Source organism: Bemisia tabaci, chromosome 9 (genome assembly GCF_918797505.1).
Source record: "Bemisia tabaci chromosome 9, PGI_BMITA_v3".
Classification (NCBI taxonomy): Eukaryota; Metazoa; Arthropoda; class Insecta; order Hemiptera; family Aleyrodidae; genus Bemisia; species Bemisia tabaci.
Window position 1 is genome coordinate 23989065 of NC_092801.1, and position 24661 is coordinate 24013725.

Here is a 24661-nt window from a genome sequence, read left to right on the forward strand (position 1 = left end):
GAATTGACGCTCCTGCTCAGTCGGAGCGCAAGTCTCCTTCAGACGTTGCGAAAGTGTAATTTTGAGTCTCCATTCAGGTACCCTTACAGTATAATTGAGTTGGAGACTGAGATTGCACATTTCAAAGTTTTTTTTCATTGTGATTGAACAGTGCCACAACTTACTTAAAATATCAATAATGGAACAGGTGTCTCGATCTGTTCTAAACTTCACTTTCGAGCTTATTTTTGCATGCAAAAATTGAAAACCGAAGAGCATTCTCCCATGTTCGATAGTATGTTTTGAAAGTTGAAGAAAAATTGTAAGTCACAAAGGAACTAATTAGGTACAGTTTTCTTTAATGAAAATAATTACTTAAAAACTTCACAAGCATTTGAAGGTATAATTTTGCAAAAAACTCGTAATTGCTTTTCATAAGATATTCCTCATCAGATTATAAAAGGGACTAGTTTAGAGTACGTGCAGAATTTAAAGTGTGCAATAAATAATTAACATTAAAACTTCACACGTCCATGATAATACAACAAATTAGAATCATATGTTATGCAGTAAGGCAAAAAAGCCCTTAAGTTGAAAGAAAAATGAAATAAGATAGCTACTTTAACTACCTACACCTCAGATGGATAAATTCTGCTTCATTTGACACAGAGAATGCTTGAAACTTTTAGAAATTGACCCTTAAAGAGATCTCTAGGGTTAAAAGACAATCATAATCACTGTATTTGGTCAAAGCACGAATAAAGTTTGCTGATGCTGCTGCCAGCCTTAGAGAGATTCATTCTAAATACTTATGAAATCATGACTTAAATTTGTAACTCAAGGTTCGTAAGGGTATTAGAAAGTATTTACCATCAAAAGCTGGAAATTGATACCTCATACTCGTTATTGGTTTTTTCTGTGTTCGAAATAATTTGTCTTCATTCTTGAACTAAAGAGCTCTTATGCCTGACTCCATCAAAGCATATCTAACTATACCTTCCTTCTCAAAAAAGTTCTTATTTTTTTGGCTCAATTATAAAGGCATCTAACTGCACGGCAAAATTAATGGCAAAAATGCTGTTTTCATTTGAGAAAAATAATTAAGTTCCCTGTTGGATGCTGCCATTTGTTTGAGAGTTATTGGTGTTGGAAAATAAGGTCTCTTCGAACAAATGCAAAGCTTCCTCTCACAATTTCATGTACATGCTTGAGACCAAATTGATATAATTTGTGAAATTTTAGGCTTTTCTTCTTCTTTGTTCCCTTTCTTACTGAAAATATGGTGTAAAAACTTCGGAGTTGTGTTCAAAATTTCAGTTTCTTTTCTTACGAAAAAAGAAGAGAGAGTAGAAGTTTAAGAACACAGTAATCCAAAAATTATATATTTTACTTTTGATATGAAAGTTGTGGAAATAAAAAAATTTCATAGTTTTCATCAAAAAAATAATTCATTTATTCATTTGATTCAAATATATTATTATTTCTATTCCTTAAAACTAATTTGTACAGTATTTATTTGGAAAGTTGATTTACAAAACATTCTTTTTTACAAAAATAAAAGTTATTAAAAATATGATCAACAACACATTCATAACAATTCCATTGGAATAAATCTTCTCATAATACTCAACTGAGATCGTCTCACACAAAGTAAAAATCTGGACAAAATGTTTTAAAAAAATTTGAACTTTAGTACATCTTCAGTACGTATATAGCTAGGTACAAATTTTCATAAAGATAATAGATGAAGACCTGCATATGCCCACAACGAAGCAGTTTTAAAAGTATTTTAGCATATTTTGAACTTTTTTTCATTGCTTGTCAATTAAAAACTTATAAAAAAACCTTCAATTCAAAATTACATCTTAAAATTTTGTTTCTATACAAAAAATGGGACATGCTTCCAAAATTATTATGTAAAACACTAAGATCAGAAAACAAATTATAAGTATTTTTGGAATCCAGCGATTCCTAAATTATCTTCTAAGTCACATTGGTGTCTAAAACTAAACAAATTGAACAAATCGGTATAAATTTACACAAAGAAAATAGATCAATATTACAATAGTAAAGAGTATTTTTAGATTCATTGAAAGAGCAAGAACTTAAACATAACTAACTTAAACACAGCCATCTCTCTTAAAATTAAAATCTGAATTTTAAAAGAAAAAAAGAGAATAAACTGAACATTGGAAAAGTTAGAGTATCTTATAAACAATTACACTTCAAAAAGGTGAAAAGAAAATAAATAAAAGAAAAAACACTCATTTCAAAGAATTATTATGACACCTTCCCTTTAGAATGGAGTCGTAACTTAAATTGCCAAAAGCAATACATGATAAACTCCATGGTTCGAAATAATAACTACCGGCAGTCATTGAGAACAAAGAGAGAAAAATTAAGATACGAGACCACCTGTACCTAAAACAATTGTAAAAACATAAAGAGCAAGAATCAATCTTGAGATCTAAAAAATGTTTAAAAACGATAAAACGTACAAACAAATTCAACAAAACTAAGTACCCAAAATATCACAGAAAACAGCTTACTAAAATACCTACATCAATAACACAGCCGCGAATGAACTTAAGCCTAAAAAGAACACAGTCAACTGATTTCATCACAGATATTACGCTTTAGGTTTGAAACGGGACATATAAAAGTCACAGTCTGCACAGTAAACAGCTGGTGGGATAATATCTTTCTTGCGGCACAAATTACACTGAATTGTCCGCAAATGTGCAAGACCTTGAGGACTGCCTTTTACTGTCCCATTTTCAATGACCTTAGTCGTGTTGGGAACATGTTGTGGTACAGGATATTTTCCTGGACCATACGACAACTGTTGGTTTACGCTATTGTGATGATCAATCAGTTGCCTCTGTTTCATTTGCGCCTGTGCATTGAGTGGAATTCGCTGGTAAACCTCACTCTGTGTATCACCATCTTTACCCATGTGGCCCCCATTGGGAATATGGCCATTAGGGATATGTGCCCCATTAGGTAGATGGTTTCCATTAGGAAGATGGTTACTATTGGGTACATGACCATTCGGAATATGATTTCCATTAGGGATATGGTTACCATTTGGAATACTGATTCTAGGGGATGGAGGGTGCTGATACTCTGGGGGATCTTGCTGGTAAATGCCTTGGACTCGCTGATTCCGTGACAACATTTGTTGACTCGGGGGAGCTATTGTGGTGCGTGCGATGGGCTGATGCCTGCTTTGCATTTTCAGCGAGTTCTGTTGGTAACTTGAGTGAATTGCTGCTTGGCCGTGGTGTGTCGAAAATCTGTCACCCTGACCTCGGATATCAGGGTGCGCCAGATTACCGGAGGATTGTGAGAAGTTGTTTGTCCTTGGATCATACGGACGGCCAGGATTGGAATGTTGATGGCCGTTCATAGAAGCGTGAGGACTGTGATTCGGTAAATGATTTGACTGTCCTTGATCACTACTTTGTGAGGGTGAGTGGGAGGGAACACTTTGATAAGCACTGGGGCTCATACCTAGGGTGCTCTTCTGATACTGTTGCGATGCTGGGGATGACTGCGGTATGTGTTGGTATGGCGAGCTATTAGGGCGCTCATTACTATGGAATTGTTGGTTACCGTTTGTTGAATGATACGATGGACTCGATTGCTGAGGATGAGGAACGTGCTGATAGACTGAGCTAGAAATTGAGGATTGATTTGAGTGGTTACTCGAGCTTTGAGAGGGCAGAGATTGATAAGATGTCGAATGAGACATACTTGAAGGATGTGAGTGCGTTTCACTTGAGCTGCCGTTAGCATAGGGCACTTGCTGGTATGGAGAGTGGCTATTCACATGCTGATCATAATGATTAGAGTTCGATAATTGTTGATTGGGCATGGAAGTCTGAGGACTTGAGTGATGAGAGCCATGGTATGAAGATGAATGCTGAGCATTGTTTGGACCATGCTTCTGGTATGGATTGTTTGTTTGTAAGTTAGGTACCTGTTGGTAGGGGGATTGCGATAGATGTGAGGGACTTTGCGATAGGTGAGGGGATGGAGAATGCTGCGATGGCACTTGCTGGTACGGTGAGGTCGGTGGGTGAGATTGAGAGTGGTGGGGTGATGAGGGAATGGGTTGATAGGGTGATGTGAGGGGAGGCCCAGTCGGGGGTAAGTGGGGAGATGAATTTTGTTGTGCCGGAGCAGGGACATGTTGGTAAGGCGATTGTGATGAAGAATGAGGATGAGATGGATGCGATGGGGAGTACTGGCTTGTAGAGGGTGATTGCGGATGATGTTGGTGGTGACTGGTTTGAGTTTGAGGGGACTGTTGGTTCGAAACTTGTGACTGAGCTTGTTGATGTGATGAATATTGGATCGGATGAGAATGGGAATTTAGTTGATGTGAGTACTGACTAGAGTGTTGATGTGTCGTAGGTTGAGTACTGGCTCTATGCTGCTGTGACACTTGTGAATGCGTGTATTGTGGCGATGGCGTCTCGTTCGCCTGATACGTATGAGCACTGGCAGCTGGTTGATTTGACTGATATGAGGGCGATGGCAAAGGTTGGCTTACTCTCTGAGAATTACTTACAGGCACTTGTTGGTACGCATTGGCAGTCATGGGGCGATTGAACAGAGGTGAATGTTGTACCTTAGTTGCATGCTGGTACACAGAAGAATGACTCACAATTTGCGATGCAACAGGAGATGGATTTTGACTCTGTGCATTTGCAATTTGATCACTGACAGCTTTTGTTAAAGGCTGACTTGGTGTTTCATCGTTCGATTGTGTTGAGGGCTGATCATCGATGTTTGTAGAGCTTGAATTGCGGAGGGACAAACTTTGCTCGTATTTGTTACAGGAATCTGTCCTTTTCAATGGCACAACAGATTTGACATCTCTGCTGACATCAATAGCAGGAGAGTCTTTGTGGAGAACAGAGCGCAAAACACGCTCAAGGATTGGATTAGGGATAAAACTGTCAACTTCGTCATCATCAGCCGTTGCGACAAGAACAACTTGTTCACAAAACGTGACGTTTTTCTTTTTACCAGATCTCCGCTTTGGGTCCAGATCTATGATACTTTTCGTTGGGTAGGGAGCCTTTTCAATTTGCTCGAAATTAGGACTTGGTCCAGGATTTTGTCCCAATGTTGCTGGTGATTCGCAAGGGCTGGAGACACTTCTAATGGGCTCTGAATCTGTCCTTGGTATTTTAATTTGTTCAAATTTTGATTTCAAATCTTTGACTAAAGAACACTGTTCATCGACTGCTGGTTGCTGAACTGGCGATGCTGCTTTGATTGCACTGACATCCGTCTGTGTGGGTAGCCTTGATGTAGCATCATTCAAATTTGTTATCACAGGACTGTTCTTCAGCAAAGTCTTACCCCTTAACGCAGCCTGTTTGGCCTGCAACTCCTTCAGCCACGTATCACCGCCTCCCAGCGATTTTGTAATAGCAACCGCCTCTGTTACATCCCTCTCCACAGACTCAGTTAAAATCTGCTGTCTCTTTTGGCGCAGCTCCAATAACAAGCTACTTTCTGGCTCGTCGAACCCACCATTGTCCTCAGCCAATGGTACAACCGATGGAGGGGGTGGAGGGAATTCCTCACTTGCTTGTCTAGAGTGAGTTGCAGATACTAGCGGACTCGGATATGGAGGTAATGGAAATGCAGTGGCGACATCCTCTACCTTATTTACAATCATACCATCAACTACGTCAATGTCAGGAGTTTTAACTGGGGATGTGTGCTGCTCTTGATGAACAAGCGCCTTCGTCACTAACGTATTTGTTTGGGGGTAGTTGTGCAGCAAGATTCCACCATTTGCATACGTGATGGAGTCAGTTTTAGGTTTCTCCCCGTAATGTGTCATGAAAGGTAACGATAAAGGTTCATTATTCCAGTTCTTATGTTCTTTCAGGTGGTTTTGATTATTTGGTAACGGGTACTGCGGTTGATCTGTTTTACTGAGTTGCGAGGTGGTCCTCAAGGGAGGGGGCGGTGGTACTTTTGCAAAATGAATAAGTTTACTACTGTGGAAACTTTTTCTCATTAACTTACTTCTCTCTAAATTCGGATTTGCTGAGTACTCTAGATGTCCCTCAGATAGGTAGTCACTTAGACCACTGCTGGAGTCTTTATCCAGCTTGGAGTGTTTTCCAACGACAGAATCATCCTTAGCCATGATTTTAAGGGATCCAGTCGATATGGCACTTGGTTCTTTTGCCGCGATTTCATCATCGCGCAAATCTGGCATGCTCCTATTTTTTCGCTTGATCAGTCCACCCATCAAAAGTTTGCGCCTGATCTTATGCTGCTTTTTCCCTGCTTCTTTAGTCTCTTCTTGTTTCGCTTTCGCCTCAGCCTTCTTCTCTGCCTTCTTTGCTTTTGAGTCTTTTTCTTTTGGCAATGAATTTGATACAAACTCTTGTTGCTTTTTGCTATTTCTCTCCTCGCTTCGCGCTCGTTTCTCCATTTCTTTTTTCCCACTCTTTGACCTACTTGAGTAGAGACTTCTTCCTGGCCGGTCGTATACATATTCTTCGTCTTCCATTATGTGGCCGGATTTATTCGTGCTGCCGTTACTGCTACTACGTGAAAGCAGTCCTTTTTTGCTTTTAGGTAAAGTGGCATAAATTTCTATATTTTTGTTGGGGCCACTTCGTTCGTTGGTGGATGGTAGCTTGGATTCAATGTGACGGTCGAGTTTTGTAGAGAGCTGACTAGGACTTAGTGCTGGGGTGCTTGCTAGGAGTTCTCGGCTATTCTGCCGTGAGTGATGGATATTGGATTTGTCAGCAGAGTTTTGCCGAGAGTGAGATGATCCGCGCGTGCTGATTCCGCTGCCTTCTCTACTGTGGCGACCTTCTCCATCTGAAAAAAAAATTCCAAATTCTAATAAATAAACACACACTTAGAGAAAAATAGTGAAATATTAAACTATATTCAAACGTTTAAATCAGGCTATTTTAACTTCAAAACAATTAAATAAATTTATTCTATTATATTGTGCATTCATGTACTCAGTTAAATGACACTAAAAAGTAAACTAGAATTTTGTATAAGTTTGCCTTTATGATGGTACTTGAAATGAATTTAAGAATAATTATCGAACCGAAAGTGTTTCAATGAGTAAATTTGATGCATTTGAAGAGTGAATAACATCCTCTCCTGTTAAAAAGACGAAGTTTGAATCTCATATTCATTTGTGAACAGAGTAAATTTGCTTTAAGCTCTGTCTGCACAGTCAGATGGAAAAACAAAGATATAACAATGAAGTCATCATACATGGGCAAAATATATCGAACATGAAGAAAGTGCAGCAACAAAATACAAACATTGTTCGTTTATTTGGATACTTTTTAATTAAAGCAGCATGTTTGTAGTGACTCAAGAATGCTGTTTTATATTTATAGCTGCCTAAATCTCAAAAACGAAACCATTAGCATGATTGAAGGAAATGAAGGCACTTAACAGGCATGGAATTGCAGAATTATTTTTCGTCATACAAGTCGGCTGAAATTTAAAAATCAAACAACAACACAATACCCCCCCGGGATGTCAACCATCCAACATATTCATAAAAGTACCTGAAAAATAGGACTTACGTTTGGTATTCAAAGGCTCTTCCAACTTTCTGTGAAGGCTGCGTGCTCTCATAATGCAGGAATTATGTTTCATTCTGGCAAAACTTGCAGTCTGGGGGTTACTGTATGGGGCGTCCATGGCAGCGCGCGCTTTTCCAGCGGCAGCATTCGCCAAAGATAATGCAGTTTCTAGATCTGGAGCTTCTTCAGAGCGACCAAGCAGTTGATCGGCTTCTGCACATAGTCGCTCACAGTCATCTGGAAAAATGAAATAAGTCCAAAATTATTGATTTTGAAATTTATCTTAAAGAGCAAGAAATTAGGAATAACATGATTTTTGACTATCCACAGAAAAAGTATTGCGTAGAGGCAACTTTTTGTAGAGACCTATTCTTGATTAGATGGGTTCAAGAAGCCTATGATTTTGCTGCACTGGGCCGAATTTGTTCACCTTGTAGTCAGTCTCAGTCTCGAAACAACAGCAAATCGATGACTTATTTTTATTTATGTTTCCCGTTGATAATGAAATTGTAATCTATTTCGAAACATTCCGGGTTTTTTTGTTTATAATGTTTTTTGTAGCCTTTCTCCAAATTAAGTTGTTATTTTATTATGTGCTTTGGCTGATCAAGTTGTTTTTCTTTTTCTCTAATTACAGACATATCTGAGTAATTGGTCAAACAATTTTGTTGATTATTTGCAACAGAGAGTGAGAGTAAGGGATTTGAAATTAGCATTTTAATTGTTTCAATTTCGATGCAGTTTACTCGTGATAAGAAGAAACACAAATTAAAAACATGTCATATGAGATACTTATCAGTATTTGAAGAACATTTTTTGCAAACTGGTTGGTTTGCTTTTCATAATACAATTTTTTCCAAAACTTGACTTTCATTATTATGTTGAGCTTTAAAGCATTAAATTTTTTACATTCATGTAGAGCATTCTTGTAGTGAATTATTTGATTTACTGTTGGGATCCAGACCAATATTTTGGTTGATAAATTCTTCACGTCAATTAGATACACTTTGGAGCCCTAGTGGCCCTGTATGTCTTTCTTTAACTGTAAATTCAATGAATAAATAAATATTTCAGGCAATAACTACAAGGGAAGGGGCACGAGTTCTCTCCTCATCCATGTGCATTTCTGCTGACGGGCATTAGTTATTAAAACTTGAAAAACAAACAAAACTTTACCTATAGAGTTAGGGAGACCATTTGCATACGCTCCAACCCCATTGATAGGTGTTTGATGTCCCTCTGGAATTTGTGCAAGCTAAAATACAAAAGGCAAAAAATTTGAATAAATATTTGGAAAAACAAAGCAAGATAGAAAAGAAGACAACAAATGGAATGCATGGAATGCTATGAATGGATTCAAACGGGACAACTGTCAAATTTTAGATTCAATTTTGGTAGAAATTTTTTAAAAATTGATGAAGTGCCTGAAGTGAGGATAAAATCTTGATGGAAAACAGAATTTTGCAAAAGCTCACTGCCAGAAAATTCCGAGTTGATATACATTTACAGGTGCTCAGATAACTAATAAATTAAACAAAGCAACTCTGTCATAATCGGGGGAATATTTTTTTCTGATTTTTTAATGGCAATCCACTTTTTATAAAGCATTTTTGATGAGAAAAATTAAGGAAACGCACGGCTGCATTCATTATCGGTAAATTTAAAATTTACGGTTAAAGCACATCGATAAACATAAATAAAACTGAAAAGAGGTAAAAAAAAAATTACCTGTAAATTGTGCTTGAGACTTTGTTGCAGAGGAAGACTATCAGTTGAAGAGAGAGAGTACGAGTCGTAACCAGGATCACAAACTCCGCCGCTTCCAGTGCTGGAGCTTGATAGCTCTCCTGGTTTTATACTTGTAGGACTTCTTGGCACACCATTCGAGCCTCTGAAAAAGAGAAAAATTATCAGATGTTAACAATGAAGAATTTCAGGAAATATAATTAAATAGATTTCCAATTGAACAACACCATTTTGTATTGTAAGTAATGATTAGAAACTGAGGTGTTGTGAATTAATATACAACACCTCACCTTGCCAAGATACTGATAATATCTCGGAGTTTGGAGGCAAAACACAGAACAGAACCAATGATTCTCTGTACCCATGCTAAATAATCAAGAAGGAGCATAATCTTAGCAACGCTGATATGGACATAAGATGTTTGATCAAAATATTCTCAAATGTCTGTGGTAAATACGTTAAAAGTGGTGATATCTAAAAAGACCCTTGGAAAGAGACAAATAGTCTGATTTTTCTCAGTCTCTGAATTGTTTCCAGACTTTAAATTCGTTATGAAAACTCACTTGCACGTTGTTTTTCCTTATACCTTATACCGGCAAAACAACAAGCAAATGCGTTTTCAAAACAAATTTAAATTATTAAGTTCTTGTGCGAGCCCAACCCTAACGTTATATTTCTAGACTGCATAAATTCTTTGTTATTTCCTAATTTTTCGGATTTTTCCTGGTGCTTTACTTCCTGTTAGGGACAGTCTGAAAACATCACAATCTTTTATTTCATACCTTGCACTCATGGAGAACACCGAACTTAAAGTTTCAGTATGCATCAGTACTGGACATACAAAGAACGGTTGTGATGAATATCTGACATTTTTGATGACACTTACCGGAGCTGCATTTTATTGACGATGTACAAATAAGGATTTTCCAATGAAGTTGAGGAGGAGGAAGACGCGCTGTTTCGGTCCCCACTCCAATTTCCTGAGTCTCTGCGCACTATCTCGTTCCTTTTGTGAGCTGGAGACTGCATTCCGTAACTGTTTAAACTACATCTTGTAGGACTGTCTGGGGGCTTGTTGATTGAAACTTGGATGAGAGACAAGTTCTGATAATCATTCATGATTTTCTGTGAACGAAACAAACCAGAGGTCTTATAAAAATGTGAATATTAAAAGTCAAGTGATTACCTTTGGAAATTACTTTTTCCTGTTGCGGTAGTCCAAGATTGGTAATACTAAAAATTACTACAACAGCACAGCTTGGAGTAAAAAGAGATTATTGCTTGCCCTCAGTAATTTGAAGATGAATTCAATTTGCAATGGAGCAGAAACAGCATTACCAGCAATAACATCTGATACTGATTGTAAAGGCGTAAGGGATGGGGAAATAGCCCAACTCGCGATGAGACTAGAAAGCACTAAGGTGGCGATCACCGGCAAGTACGCATGTATGCAACACTGACCCCTCGCTGGCCGCTTGGCCGCCGCTATATAGCAATGCCCAAAAGATGTAACCCTGGCGCGGCACGCGCCAACCAAAGCACCTACCTGCGATCACCTCGGAAATACGCGATCTCTCACGTATGTCCAAGGTGCTCCTAACAGAGGCGTACTCTCAAGTTAGAGTACGTCTCTGCTACACTGATATGAGTGCTTTATGTTCCTGCTTATAAAATCTTACTATGTTCTTAGTTTATAATTTGGTTTCAGTAACATTTCCTTGCAACTTATGAGAACCTATTTAAAAAGCTGAATATTTTACATTTTTCAGTATACACACTGCAAGTTGTGCTTTGTGGCTAAGTATTCAGTTATTTGGACAAGGTGGTAATGGGTATATAGAAAATAATGGGGATTCTCACACTAAGAGCATGTAAAAATAGAACTACATTACGCAATCAAATCCTCTCATTGTGCAGCATGCTCTAATGATTGATAAACAATTAACACTGCTTCAAAAGATCTCATGATTATAAACATCTTTATCATTTAATTCCATTCATTGCCTGAAATCAAACAGGGCCGATATTTCAGATTCTCAACGGAATTTTCACTACTTAGAAAATTCTTAGGGAGAAGATAGGTACTTACAGGCTTGTCTTGTGTTTGATCTGGGTTGGGAGTAACAGCTCTTCTCTGATTCATGCCGTTCATTCCATTCGGTTTCTCTGGGCTTGGAGTGAGAGATCTTCTTCCACCAATGATTGTTGGCGAATTTAAATTGGGAACCATTCCAGGCTGGAGTGGTTTGCACAATGAACTGCGCATGAAACCGTTCATTGGTTTATTTTGTGCTCTGGTAATGGTTTTGGGAGCATTTGTCGTGTCTAATGGAGTACCTTCCGGTACAGCGAAGAGAAGTAAGAGTGGCTGATACCTCCCTCTTCTGCACTTCTCGACAACCTGCAAAAAGAATTTAAATTCGTTTTAGATACACAAGATCAGAAACTGAGTTAATGTTCGAAAATTGATGCATTTTAGATTTAATTTATAAGTGCATTATTTTCCAAAGTACCGTTGAACTAGAAATTGAAATTAACTACTTTAAGTAGAGGGAGGAAAATATCAATGGCTGGACTCAGAAATCTCGGTTCGGTAAACTCCAGACCACCTGCAATACGGTACATTTGAACAGGGAGAGTAATCCGCGCAATTGTATTAGGTAAAAAACCAGGCAAGTAAGAAATAATTACAGAGGACTTTTTAAGGAACATTTTTGAAATGCGAAGAATCTGGTACATTAAAAGGATGGTTTTCCTCCATGGAGTAGATTGAAATGCAACGGAAATTTTGCAACACCGTAGATAGAAATGCAGGGTTTCCTCTTTTCACTATCAAGATAAGGATGAGCATTCCAATTTTTCTGGTTGCATGACATCTCATTCAAAATAAAAATAATTCGCACTGCAGGTAGTCACTATGAATTGATTTGTTAAGTAGGAACCAGAGAATACTTATTAGAGTGATGGCAGATTCGCCTTTAAAGATAATAAGAAAATCGGTCATTGGAACTAGGAATGATTCCACAATGTTCCATTAATAGTGCAAAAATTGATTTTGGACTCACCTGCTCCCATCGAGGGCCAACCTCGCGTACAGTTGCATCATCAAAATATATCCAGACTCGCAATTTTGTGTGGAAGAAGAAAGTTGAATAGTGCTTTCCATAGTACGTAACAACTCCAACGAGTTCATGCTGTGGACTGCCAGGTGCATCACAGCCATTGAAAACATCCGACAGCCGCAAAGACGTACGGAGAGTTCCTAAAACTGCCATGATATGTTCTAAAGAGGGTCGGTCTGAATCCCAAACAACTCCAACGGACACAATTTCTGGTTTGTTCATGAGCGTCCGCTGAATCTGGATTTTGGCACCACATGCACTCTGTAAAGAACATGACAGAAAGAAACAATTTAGTTCACTGTCGGTGAACAAGAATTGAGGGAAGATAAATAATTAAAAAATTGAGAAGGACCAATGTACTTGTGTGCGTAATTGATGCAGGGGGACAAACCTGGTTAATACCGAGCAAAGACAAGCCTCTTCAAGATGTTGAAGAAACAATAGCGATTGAAACGAAACTTTAGTAAGAAGAAAATACGTGAAATCACAAACAAAAAACAGGTGATTGATAGAAATTCGACCTACTCCAAAGACTGCACGGCCGGCTAGGTGTCAATACACACATAATGGTGATTAAATTAATGATGTGATAAAAAATTATCAGGGCGTATGAAACGAACAATAAAAATGCAAAAGTGTGAGGAGATAAAGGTTGACAGAAATTTAGACATGATTGAACTCATTAGTTCTCGCCTCCTCAAATACCGAAAACATAACCTAGGATCATATCGATAACTCAAAATCAAAACAATGAATGGCCTACATTTTTTTATGAATGAAAGCAATGAAGCGCTGCCATTGGCTGCGCAATTCGGGAGCTCCGCCATCTTACTCACGATCACTCATGCGTAGTAAACGTAGTACTCACGGTTGTAAATTCTCACCGCACTAGGGTCTGGGAGCGCAAAATTTTGGACAAATATCAGGAAATGATCGTACTATCATATAATTCAGTATTCTGGTATTTTCGGCGTCGCTGAATTCATGGTTAAGGCTAGTTAGACAAAATTCCACAATCCTAGTACTCAAATGTACGTTTTCGTGAAAAAATGAAATTACAAGGAATAAAATTTCATTTAGCTGAAAAGTGCTTTTTCATTATCCATGCAACTTCAACGTTTGTTCAGGGGCTACGTATGCAACCCGCAACAATCATCCGAGAATTTTTTAAGAAACTTCAAAATTATTTGACTCATGATACCTATTGTCTCATTCTTTATCCAAAATTTCAAGGGTAAGATTTTACTGTTCTCGTGCGTTTCGTGACAAACTGAGTCCATCGCAGAAGTTTTAAAAAAAAATTTCATGAAATTCCACGAAATTTGGTTTTATAAAGTTCCGCAAAATTTCAGTCTAAAAAGTTTCATGAAGATTTGCATCTCTGCCCCTGTCACGCACCCCTCTCCCCTTATTACCAGACGTTATTTCAGAATACCACCATTGAGGAACACTATCTTGAAAACTTAAGAGTCTTGTTCCAAATTGAAAAAAAAGAAAAGTGAATTGAGAAGTTGTTGGGTGAGGAAAATTTTAGCAAAAATTAAGATGCTGACACAAAAGGCGGTCAATACACTTACCGGACAGTCTCTGATGTCTCCCATGCCGCCAGCTTTCTTTAAGAGCTGGCCAAAAAGATCTGGATGGGAAGGCATGGCTGTTTGTTTTGCTTGGGCTGTCAGAGCTGAGGCAGATACATAGTGTACCATCTGTAACATGAAAACCACACAATTGATTAGAATAAGATTACAGAAAAATACTCAAGTTCATGCTCAATTTTAGAGGAAAAATCCACCCAGAGGGCCGGTTATTGAAGTTGATAGACAAAGTTGTAGACAAATAAGACAAAAGAGATGTGGATGGATCCTCATGATGAAAGCGGGTGGTTGCAATGGACAAAGGACGTAGGTAATAGACTAACTAACGACAATCCATGAGAGACCCGATAGTTAGTCCATCATTTTCGCCCTTAGTCTATATTAGCCACCTATTTCAACCGGTAGGATCATTCCATACTCCTTATGTCTTCTTTGTCTATAGCTTCGTCCATCAATTTCAACAATCAGCCCGCTCAGATGCGCTGAGAAACAGTATTGCGTGATGCAATTATATTAACTCCCGAGTTGCTCAAATTGCATGCACACTTGAATGAAGGGGCACTCGATTGCCCTCTCATATTTTCACATTTATGGGAACCACCCATTTCAACCAATAGGATAGCTTTATACTCTCTATGTCTCCTTTCTCTACAGCTTTGTCTATCAATTGCAATAATCAGCCCGCTGGATCCTGATGTAGCCCGTTCGATCTTGCTTGGTCAGTGAGACGGATTAATTGAATATAGACCGAAGACTTGAAAGGGATCGGAGTTCTGTTGAAGCTTCGTTTATCTCAGCCCCCCCCCCCCCCCCCGGTAATCAACGTCGATGCATTTACTTATTGACTGCGTACGCGGCGTTTAATAATTCTCCGAGACCGAAACACTATCAAATTTCCACAACCTTCGAACGGCCAGGGAACGCGGCAAGTTAGAAGTTGCGTCCAGGCATGGTTGCCAACACGAGTCGAAAAGTCACGGACGTTACACTGCCTTGCTAAGGAAAAACGCCGCACGAGCCTTTAGGCGTTGCCGAATTTCCTATGATAAATCACGAATTTCTGGGAATATTTATGAAAATTTTTCATCCGATTTTTCAGGGAATTTCCTTCGTGATTTGATCTAAATGGTCTAAAAATTTCGAGGGCAAATATTGATAACTTTCCTAAAAAATAAACGTTTCATCGGAGGAAATTTGACAACTCTCGAAAGTTCATACGTCGTTCTTTCTTAGCACGGCAGTACAGGAGGCGAAATATATTAAAGTCTATGATGGCGCGCAACTTGGCGACATGCGTTTCGGACTGGATACGAGTATTGCCGCTTCAATAAATCGCGACTGTTCTTCCTTCGATGTTGGCTCATTAATGAGAGATGAAACGTAGAGAAAAATGAGACTGTTGAGTGTTGCTCATCAGATTTTACAGGTTCCTCTTCTTATTGAGCAACAAAAAATGGAGCTCTGAGGGCCTAAAAGAGCAGAAAACCTTTGGAAACGGAAAATGTCACTGCTAATCTTCAGATTCCAATATCAAACCAAGATGGCCAAGAATGCTCATGAATGAGCGTTCTTCCGTAAAAATGAGTTTTATGCAAAAACTAAGTCGTATAGACGTGCTTCACCGACGACTTATTGTTACAATGGGTCAATTGCGCTGGTCACAGAATCGTGTTTCAATGCTTGATTCTTATAGATTAGCTAAAAATAATAAGATCTGTCTAAACAGGAACTTTTTACGTAATATTAGCCGAGGTATATCGCCCTTAGAAAAGTCGGGTTTCTGACGTCATTCACTGCAGTAATGACACCCTTGGTTTCTTCCACCTAGCTTTCATCCGAGTTTCACGTTGAACAACCAGTGCTAATGCAAAATGCATGTGTGAGGAATTTGCGATTTGACTGTTGATTCTTGTGTAAAAGTTTGCAAGAAACACGATGGCGCCACTGGTTTTCTCTGAAATCAACTCCCAAGCTCAAAAAAAGCTCTCAAGTTGAGGCCAAAATGGAGGGGATATCCCACCCTACCCTGAGAGTCCACCTCTACATCAAAACAAACTCTCCATGCAAAGATAGGGAGCAAATACACTTGGGCTGCCACTTTATTTGGGGACTCTAAAACTGAAAACACCGCAACCCTGCTAATGAAATTGCTCCCTATCTTTGCATTAAGAGTTTGTCTTGATGTAGAGGTGGACTCTCAGGGTAGGGTGGGATATCCCCTCCATTTTGGCCTCAACTTGAGAGCTTTTTTTGAGCTTGGGAGATGATTTCAGAGAAAACCAGTGGCACCATCGTGTTTCTCGCGAACTTTTACATAAGAATCAATAGTCAAATCGCAAATTCCTCACACATGCAACATCTCCATTACCGACAAGTCCTTACTCTCGCACTGTAGAATATCCCCCGTACGGCGAAGACGGACACAGGAGCTTCCGTTTCGTTTCGCCCCGCGTCGGAGCACGATGACTTCCCGCTCCGAGGACGAAAGGGAACGACTCTGTTTCCACGTGAGCTCTGGAAAGCACGGAGCTTTACGGACGTCAGGGCTCTTCTCGGATCCCAGTTACGCCTTTTTCTCACGACTTTAAGAGTCACCGTCGAGGCTGTCGAATTGACGATCCGCATTGTTTCCGTTTAATCGAATCGCGAGGCCTCCGGCTCGCTTGATGGGACACAAAAGAATCAACTCCAACCGTGGAGCCCCCCCCCCCCCCCTTCCAACCCCTACATAGTCGACAGGACATAGACATAAGCGAGTCGCTGAGCAGTGTTGCTAAACTCTATGAACGGAAAATTGTTAATTTTCACGTGAAATATTTCGTGAAATCCCACGAGAAGGACGAAAGATTTGAACAAAAACGAGTGAGAATGGACCACTAGACAAGGTACGAATTTCAGCATACTGATACATGTTTTGTAGCCAAAATTTCACGTATCAGACGATGCGCACAACAAAAATTGCCGAGATCAACTCCTTACGAAGATATTTAATGATTCCTAATGTGTGAATTCAAACCACCCGCTCATGAAAACTCAATGCTCTACGTGATTCACAGCGCGCCCTAAACGTTATCATGACAGTATCTGCGATTTAAAAATCTGGCAACCTCAATGTTGACGCTTTGTCTCAGCTATAGCAAATTGCTTAAAGTTTGAACAACACATAGTGGGAAATGAACATTGCTCGATTGAGGAGCTTGCTGAAACCGTTGTAGTGCGCGATTTGACTCGCGTAGAGCTTTGAGTTTCTTGTGAGCGGGCAGTTCAAATTCCTCGTATCCAATGCGAAATAAAAACGTTAATATCGTAGTTAGGAGTTGGGTTCAGTAATTTTCGTTGTGCGAATCGCATTTTACGTAAGATTCTGGTTAGGACTCATGTATCAGATTGCTTAAATTCGTACCTTGTCTAGTGGTCCATCATTAAAGAAATATTTCATTGAAATTTCATAAAACCTACACTATTTCAGTGACGACGCTAGTCGCCAACTCTGGCGTTCGAGATCCACGCTTCGTTAGAGGCGCAGACCATTTCGGACGACTTCGACAACACCGCCGGGTGGAATTATTTGAACAAGTGAAACATGAAGATTGATTGAAGTGTGTCTTCTTACGATTATAATTAGTTTTTCGCCCTCCCCGCCCCTCCCTGGCCCGGCCGGGCGAGAGAGCCAATTTTCTCAGACACCTGATCTTCTATTATATTCTTCCTGTCAATTCACCCGCGCTTCGCCCCCCGCCCTCCGGCTGAAGAGGTTCGGAAGAATGGTCTCCAGTAGCGCGATATATCGATCGATCTACCATTTAAACATACGGAAAAGGATCGATAAACAGGGTCGCCCTAATAATCGATTCTTTACCATAGATTCAAATGGGGCAACGTCGAGAATCGATCGTTCGCGCCTCGCCACTGATGGTTTCCCGATCCGGGAGCAGAAACCCAACTGCTAACGTTGCCGCGCTATGTCACTGAGAGAAACTCCGTTTCGTATTATTTTGTACACTGAGACTCACTGAAAAAAAGCAGCTTGGATCAAGCCTGATGATTCTTGATTTTGCCGCCAGGAATTTTTTTATCTTGCTTTAAGCTGACTTTTTCTTGATGCAAGAAAAATAATGCTTGGGTTAAGCTAAAAAGTAGCTTGTATTAACCAGCGAACTGCTTGATTTAAGGAGAAATACTTCTTGGAGGCAAATTTAAGATTCTTTTTTTTTCAGTGTGAGCTAGTGGAATGCGCCTGAGCGTGGAAATGAAAAAAAAACCTCCAGTAACAACGACCAAACTTCGGTTCTGATGGAAAATCGAAAGTACTAGGTTCAGGTAACCGATTTTTTTTCTTTTCTTTTTTTTTTACATATATTTGCAAGTTTTCTAGAAAATGTAAACTTCATCCAAAGGAAATTGGCAAGGTTCGAATCTACTTGCGACTTTTCTCCTTTGGCATAGCGATATACATGACAATATCTCATGTTGATCTCAGACGCCGAAAGGTCCCTATACCTTCCAAAAACAGTAGGCAAGTTCCTTCTCGTTAAAACAGTCGGAGTCAAATGTCAAAGCATTACGAAGATGCACCTCCGTTAATGGTGGCCAGCCCGCAATCCTGGCCATAAAATGCCATTAATAAGGTGTCGGGTAGCTTGAGAGGCGAAGTTACTTGCATGTACGCTCTCTGGAGTCCAACTGCAATTGCAAGAGGCCGTTAAGTCTTGTTCCGGTAAGTGCTACTCCGACTCAGAGAGAAGCCTCGTGCCCTCGTTCTCAGGTTGAAGCAATATTGACGATTCGACAATTTCAAGCAAACAAGAGGAGATAAACACAGCGATACAGCTCTGCAGCTTTTGGTAAAAGTTAGAGGCGTTTCCTACACGCTCAAAGACCAAGTCTTCTAAAGGCCAGGGCTCCCATTCCATGTCCGTCAGGAATTCTGGGATTCGGAACCTTTTTAATCCAATTTCGCCCACTCCATGACCGTCAAAAGTTCCGGAATTCCTCTTGGACTTTTTTTAAAGTTCCGGAAAACGCAAAGGATTCGGAGCATTTCGGGAATTCCAAAAGTATGTATGTATAAAGCCGCTTTTATAGCGCTCTTTGGCGCTCTGCGACCCCCAGCCGCCAAAGTCCTCTATCCTCCCAAAGCCCTTCAGGGAGTTGACAAACCCTCATTTCTTCTAAAACCCCCTGTCGCCACCCTTTCACTGGGCGTCCCCTTCGTCTCCTCCCAGGAGGAACCCAATCAAGCAACTTCTTTCCAAAGTTCCAAAATTCCAAAAGTTCCGGGGAAAATTCAGGAACATCTCAGAAGTTCCGGAATTCGGAAGTAGGTCCGGGAAATAGGAGAACTGCTAAAGACCCTTCACAAGTATAGGCTGTGCATTCTGGAAAGCTTACATCGAAGATTGACGCTTTTTTCGCTAAAGAGCGGCATGTTGAAGAATCTCATTTGTTGGTAGACAAGACTTAGATGGACAAAGAGCCATGCACAAAAAGGGCCAAAAACGGCCCATTTTTGGGCCCTCGAAATTGGGGTCGGAGTGAGGTTTTTTTTCATCCTTAGGGTGACCCTTTACACATACTAAAATTTCAGATTGAGTATACGCACCGTTTCCGAGTTATGGGGGGGGCAAAGTCCCCGATTTTCACCCATTTTTGCAGGTGTTTTAATGTCGAACTCCGGCTGTTACGAGGTACCAGATCTAGATATTGAAGCGCGGTTTGCGGTGATTTGTTAAGCTATTCTTGTAGTATTTTTCCACATCTTTCACAAAGCCCCAAATGGTTTTTCGGGGAGGGGGGGGGGACTTCATTCATACTATCACGACCGTTAGCGCATCTTACTGACTTTACTTTGATCTCTTCTCTCCACGCCGCGGTCATGATGGTATTTTCTGTTGGAGATTTTTCTTCTTCTTTACATTTTCCCAATTTTAATGTCCTCCCCCCCCTTTTCCCCTTTTTACCCCCTCCCCCGCAATCCAAACACTTCATCTCAAGTGCTTCTTCCTGTAAGGCAGATATGACGGGGTCAGATGTGGGGGATTATTTTTCTTTCTTTACGATTGATAAACTTTGACCCAACTTACTTCTCCCTTACAGGGGTAAGGGCCCCCCTTACCCCTGTATTATCCCCCCCCCTGGCCCGCTCCACTTTACTTGAAGTATTTTGCTCCCTCCGCAGCAGAAATGACGATGTTTCTGGCAAATAATTTTTTACTTATGTTTAGGTACTGAAATACTTCTACTGAGGCTCACACACCATTCATTTGCGATCGGTATTATGAATGCTGTAAATAAATCTAATCTATTTACTATTTATTTTTCATCTACCTAAAACATTTTTGGTGAGGCGTCAATTGCTGTTGAAAAAGTAAGTTTTAGTGCTTACAAATTGGAAGAAAGCGGAAGAGAATGTACCTAGGACAGAATAAATCAAACATAGAAGTGGAAAGAGAAACGTGAAAAATATGAATAAGAAAAAATTATTCACAGAAAACATCGTCATATCTGCCTTACAGGAAGAAGCACTTGAGATGAAGTGTTTGGATTGCGGGGGAGGGGGTAAAAAGGGGAAAGGGGGGGAGGACATTAAAATTGGGAAAATGTAAAGAAGAAGAAAAATCTCCAACAGAAAATACCATCATGACCGCGGCGTGGAGAGAAGAGATCAAAGTAAAGTCAGTAAGATGCGCTAACGGTCGTGATAGTATGAATGAAGTCCCCCCCCCCTCCCGAAAAACCATTTGGGGCTTTGTGAAAGATGTGGAAAAATACTACAAGAATAGCTTAACAAATCACCGCAAACCGCGCTTCAATATCTAGATCTGGTACCTCGTAACAGCCGGAGTTCGACATTAAAACACCTGCAAAAATGGGTGAAAATCGGGGACTTTGCCCCCCCATAACTCGGAAACGGTGCGTATACTCAATCTGAAATTTTAGTATGTGTAAAGGGTCACCCTAAGGATGAAAAAAAACCTCACTCCGACCCCAATTTCGAGGGCCCAAAAATGGGCCACTTTGTGCATGGCTCTTTACTCAGTAAACTGCTCGATCCGATATGCTTATCACCGATAAGCAAACAGTAAAACTCAACAAGTTTTCTCGTTAGTCATCACTGTGCAAATAATGATGATGATTACGTGAAAATAATTTTTGTTTCAATTCTTTTAGTCGGATATGCCTATATTTTGCGAATTATGCAATTTCCAAACTCGCATGCAAAAATAGCGATAAAGCGTTAAAGTAAGCAATATTTGAGGACCCTTCCTTCCGTCCTATCAGAATTCCTAGCTCATCCTCATCAACTGACTAAAACGGCATCAGGGCGTCCATCACTCTGGCCTCATCCGAGTTCCGAAAGAGCTGTCTTCGGATGGACATGCTGAAATAGATACCCACAGTTTCCGACATTGTCAAGGTTCATCAAAAGTCCTCCCATACGCACGATGCGAATTTAATTTTTTTCGAGATCTGACAACGCACGCATGTCCACTTGCACTAATCACACACGTCAAATTCTCCTCGAACTCTCGAACGTCAGGCAAGGAAGCGGACGAATTTCTCACCGCATGGCGAGGCGGATTTTTGATTTTTTCTTCGCCACGGAGGAATTCACGACACAGAAATGTATTTCGGACAGAAACTATTAAACCGATTTCTTTTCTCGAAAGAGAGCTGAGTGTGATGTTTTTGTGGACTGCCGACTGAGGAGCATACTGCCGTGCTGAGGAAAAACGCCGTATGAGCCTTCAGACATTGCCGAGTTTCCCTCGATAAAAACCGAATTAAATGGAAAAATTGAAAATCATTTTTTTCCAAAATTGTCAGACAATTTTGTACGCAATTTAATCTAAAATATCTGAAAATTTCAAAGAAAAATGTGCACGGCCGGATGCCGTCAAAAATACACGTTTTTTCAAGGGAAATTTGGTGACTCTTGAATGTTCATACGGCTTTCTTCCTCAGCCATAGAGATTCCTTTAGTCATAAATTTGTGTTTTGATGCTTGATTCTTGAAAAAAATAAGCTCTCTAAGATAAGATCGTCTCTCTGCGTTTAATATTGACCGAGGTATCAAACATTGAAAACTTCGATTTATGACGTCACCACCGCGACAGTGACACCCTTGGTTTCTATCATCACCTTAAAAATCTTATGAAGTAATTTTAACAATGTTGTTCGCCTATCAATTGATAATCAATTACTTTTGAATACCGTGAGATTGTAAGCTGCTTCAAGGATGGTTGATGACTTCCACTATGTCAATGCTCATCCAAATCTTACAAAAATTCTTTTAAACTCGTTATTCTCAGTAACGATGGGTTTGAAATTTCCAAGTTCCAGATGTCACAATCTAGCGATTTACCGTGCGGTAGGTTTGTCAATCCATTATCGACCGCCTGCCTAACGGCCGGCGACTAATAAGGCACGTTCCCGCACAAGTCGAAAAGCCACAAATCGAATTCCTCAAACGTCCAGCCATCTTGATTATCATGTCAATCAGGACACGAGCATTTGGGAGCATTACACGAAAACAAGGCATTAAAGAACAATGACAAATCTCTTTACGTTTAACCCTCAACGATTAGAACCTAATCTCGGTTGAAAGGCCGACTAATAAAATCGAAAACAATGAGAAGCGTGCCCGAAAACAAAAGCCACGGTTGAGTCATCGGGAAGTAAGATGACCCCCAGCTCAGGAATTTCGAATCGTCCGAAGGGTTGAGCTTCGAGAGGGAAATGTGTTGAAATAAAATACATCACTGCCGTGTTAAGGAAGAACGCCGTATGAGCGTTCGAATGTTGCCAAATTACCCCGATATAATCTTTGTTTTGGAGGATAAAGATAGAAACGTTGGATTTAATTGGGTGACATTCAGTGGCGAGGCGTTAATGATCGATTATCGATATCTCCCGCTTCGAAGCTGCGGTAAAGAATCGATTATTAAAGTGTTAGTTGCGAACTACCTGTTTATCGATCCTTTTTCGTAAGTTTAAATGACAGATCAATCGATATATCGCAAAGCTCGTCACGCCTCTGGAGATTAAGAAAACAAGTCTTGTCTGCACTCAGAGTTATACAGAGAGATGTAAGGCTACGGTTTGGGAATCATAACATGTGTCAAACAGAAAAGTAAACAAAAGATGATGAAGGAAAAAAAGAGTAAAAAGAGAAACGAATAAAATGAGGATTGAGAGGAAGAGGAATGAAGGAGGAGAAAAAATCAGAGGAAGAAGAAGAGAGAATGTATGGAGAGAAAAAAGAAAACAGAAGGAATATATGACGAAAAAAGGAAAAAGACAGTCCTCCATCTCTTCCTTATTCTTATTATATTCTCTTCTTACTTTCTTTCTTTTTCTTCTTCATACAGTTTCAATTGGCCCCTTCTCGAAGGGATCGGTTACCTCTAAAGATCTGTTTCTAGATATAAAAGGAAAAATTCTCCACCATTGGGTTACTGAGTGGCAGCATTTCACCAATGCTAAATGCCCCCCTGCATTGCCTACTTCACCTTCATCCGAAAACTTTCATTTGACTCGACCTCAACAAGTAGGCCAAACTAGACTGAGAATTGGTCACACTTTTTCCCATATAGCTATTTGATGACCCAATCAAACCGTCCTGCTTGCACTTCTTGTCCAAATTCCCCCTTAACGGTAGATCACGTTCTTATAAGTTGCCCACTTTATAAAGAGATCCGAAAACGTTTTTTCCCTACCCCTTACCCTCTCTTAAAAATTTACCTCTGAATACTCATCCTGTAAAACTTTTTGAATTTATACGCTCCACTAATCTCAAAATTTAACCTTTCCCCTCAACCCTTTTGTATTTTTACTGATGTAACCTTAATTTCCATGTAAATTTATTAATATTACTGCCTTCTTTAGAGGTGTAAATGGCCTTAGATGCTAAAGCACCGCTTTAAAATAAAATTATTTTACTACTACTACTACCTCTTCATCTCCAGGGTCTACTTCCCTTTTCTTCTTCTTTCTCCTCTACATTTTTCTCTTATTTTCCTTTTTCTTCTACTTTTCCACATTCTTTTTCGCTCTCTTCCTTTCTTTAATTTCGTTTTCTTTATATTAAACACTCATTCACAGTCCTAAACCATCGCACGACAATCTACTTAAAAGACTCTCAAAGTAGTTAAAAATGGTTTCTTTTTACGCTATCAAATTTTCAGTAAAATTTTCTGAAAAATTAGAATGTGAAAAAAGCACAACCTTCTCGAAAATTGTTTGTTGTGCCAGGAGCAATTAGGCAACTTCTGGATATTCATGCGATGTTTCGATGCTAGACTCCGACACTAAAAATATTTTTCTGGTGGTGTTGGGCAACGCGCGGCGTCCGCAGCGAAGGGTTGTCCCGGCGCACAGTTGGGCGAGCTAATAGAAGAGATCGGACATGAATATTTTAGCTAAAATTTCAATTTTTGATGTTTATTTCGTCACAAATTCAATTTCAAGGGGTGTTTCCGGGAGGAAATTCTACAAAAAATCCACAAGAACCACTCATCTTTGTCATATTTTCGAAAATATAAGTTTTCAAAGTTTCCGGATGTGTCTGACGTTTTCCATCGATTTAGTCCAGTGTGCGGCGTCGGGTGACGGGTGA

The 24661-nt window shown here is 39.8% G+C and overlaps 2 protein-coding genes across 6 annotated transcripts in view; both read right to left on the reverse strand.

Moving 5' to 3' along the window:
• LOC109039235 (WD repeat-containing protein 55 homolog) overlaps positions 1 to 24661 on the reverse strand; it is a 180370-nt gene that overhangs the window by 30026 nt on the left and 125683 nt on the right. The window lies entirely within an intron of this gene.
• Positions 1409 to 24661, reverse strand: part of ec (ubiquitin specific peptidase echinus) — a 393787-nt gene continuing 370534 nt past the window's right edge. For 3 of the 5 annotated variants that reach the window (XM_072304091.1, XM_019054636.2, XM_019054637.2), the window contains 8 exons: positions 14026 to 14154; positions 12392 to 12709; positions 11416 to 11727; positions 10213 to 10451; positions 9309 to 9471; positions 8757 to 8835; positions 7581 to 7817; positions 1409 to 6846 (listed from right to left, as the gene is read on the reverse strand). In XM_072304091.1, coding sequence (XP_072160192.1) covers positions 2609 to 6846; positions 7581 to 7817; positions 8757 to 8835; positions 9309 to 9471; positions 10213 to 10451; positions 11416 to 11727; positions 12392 to 12709; positions 14026 to 14154 — 5715 coding nt within the window. In that variant the 3' untranslated portion in view covers positions 1409 to 2608. The other 2 variants (XM_019054638.2, XM_072304092.1) reach the window with 2 other exon arrangements.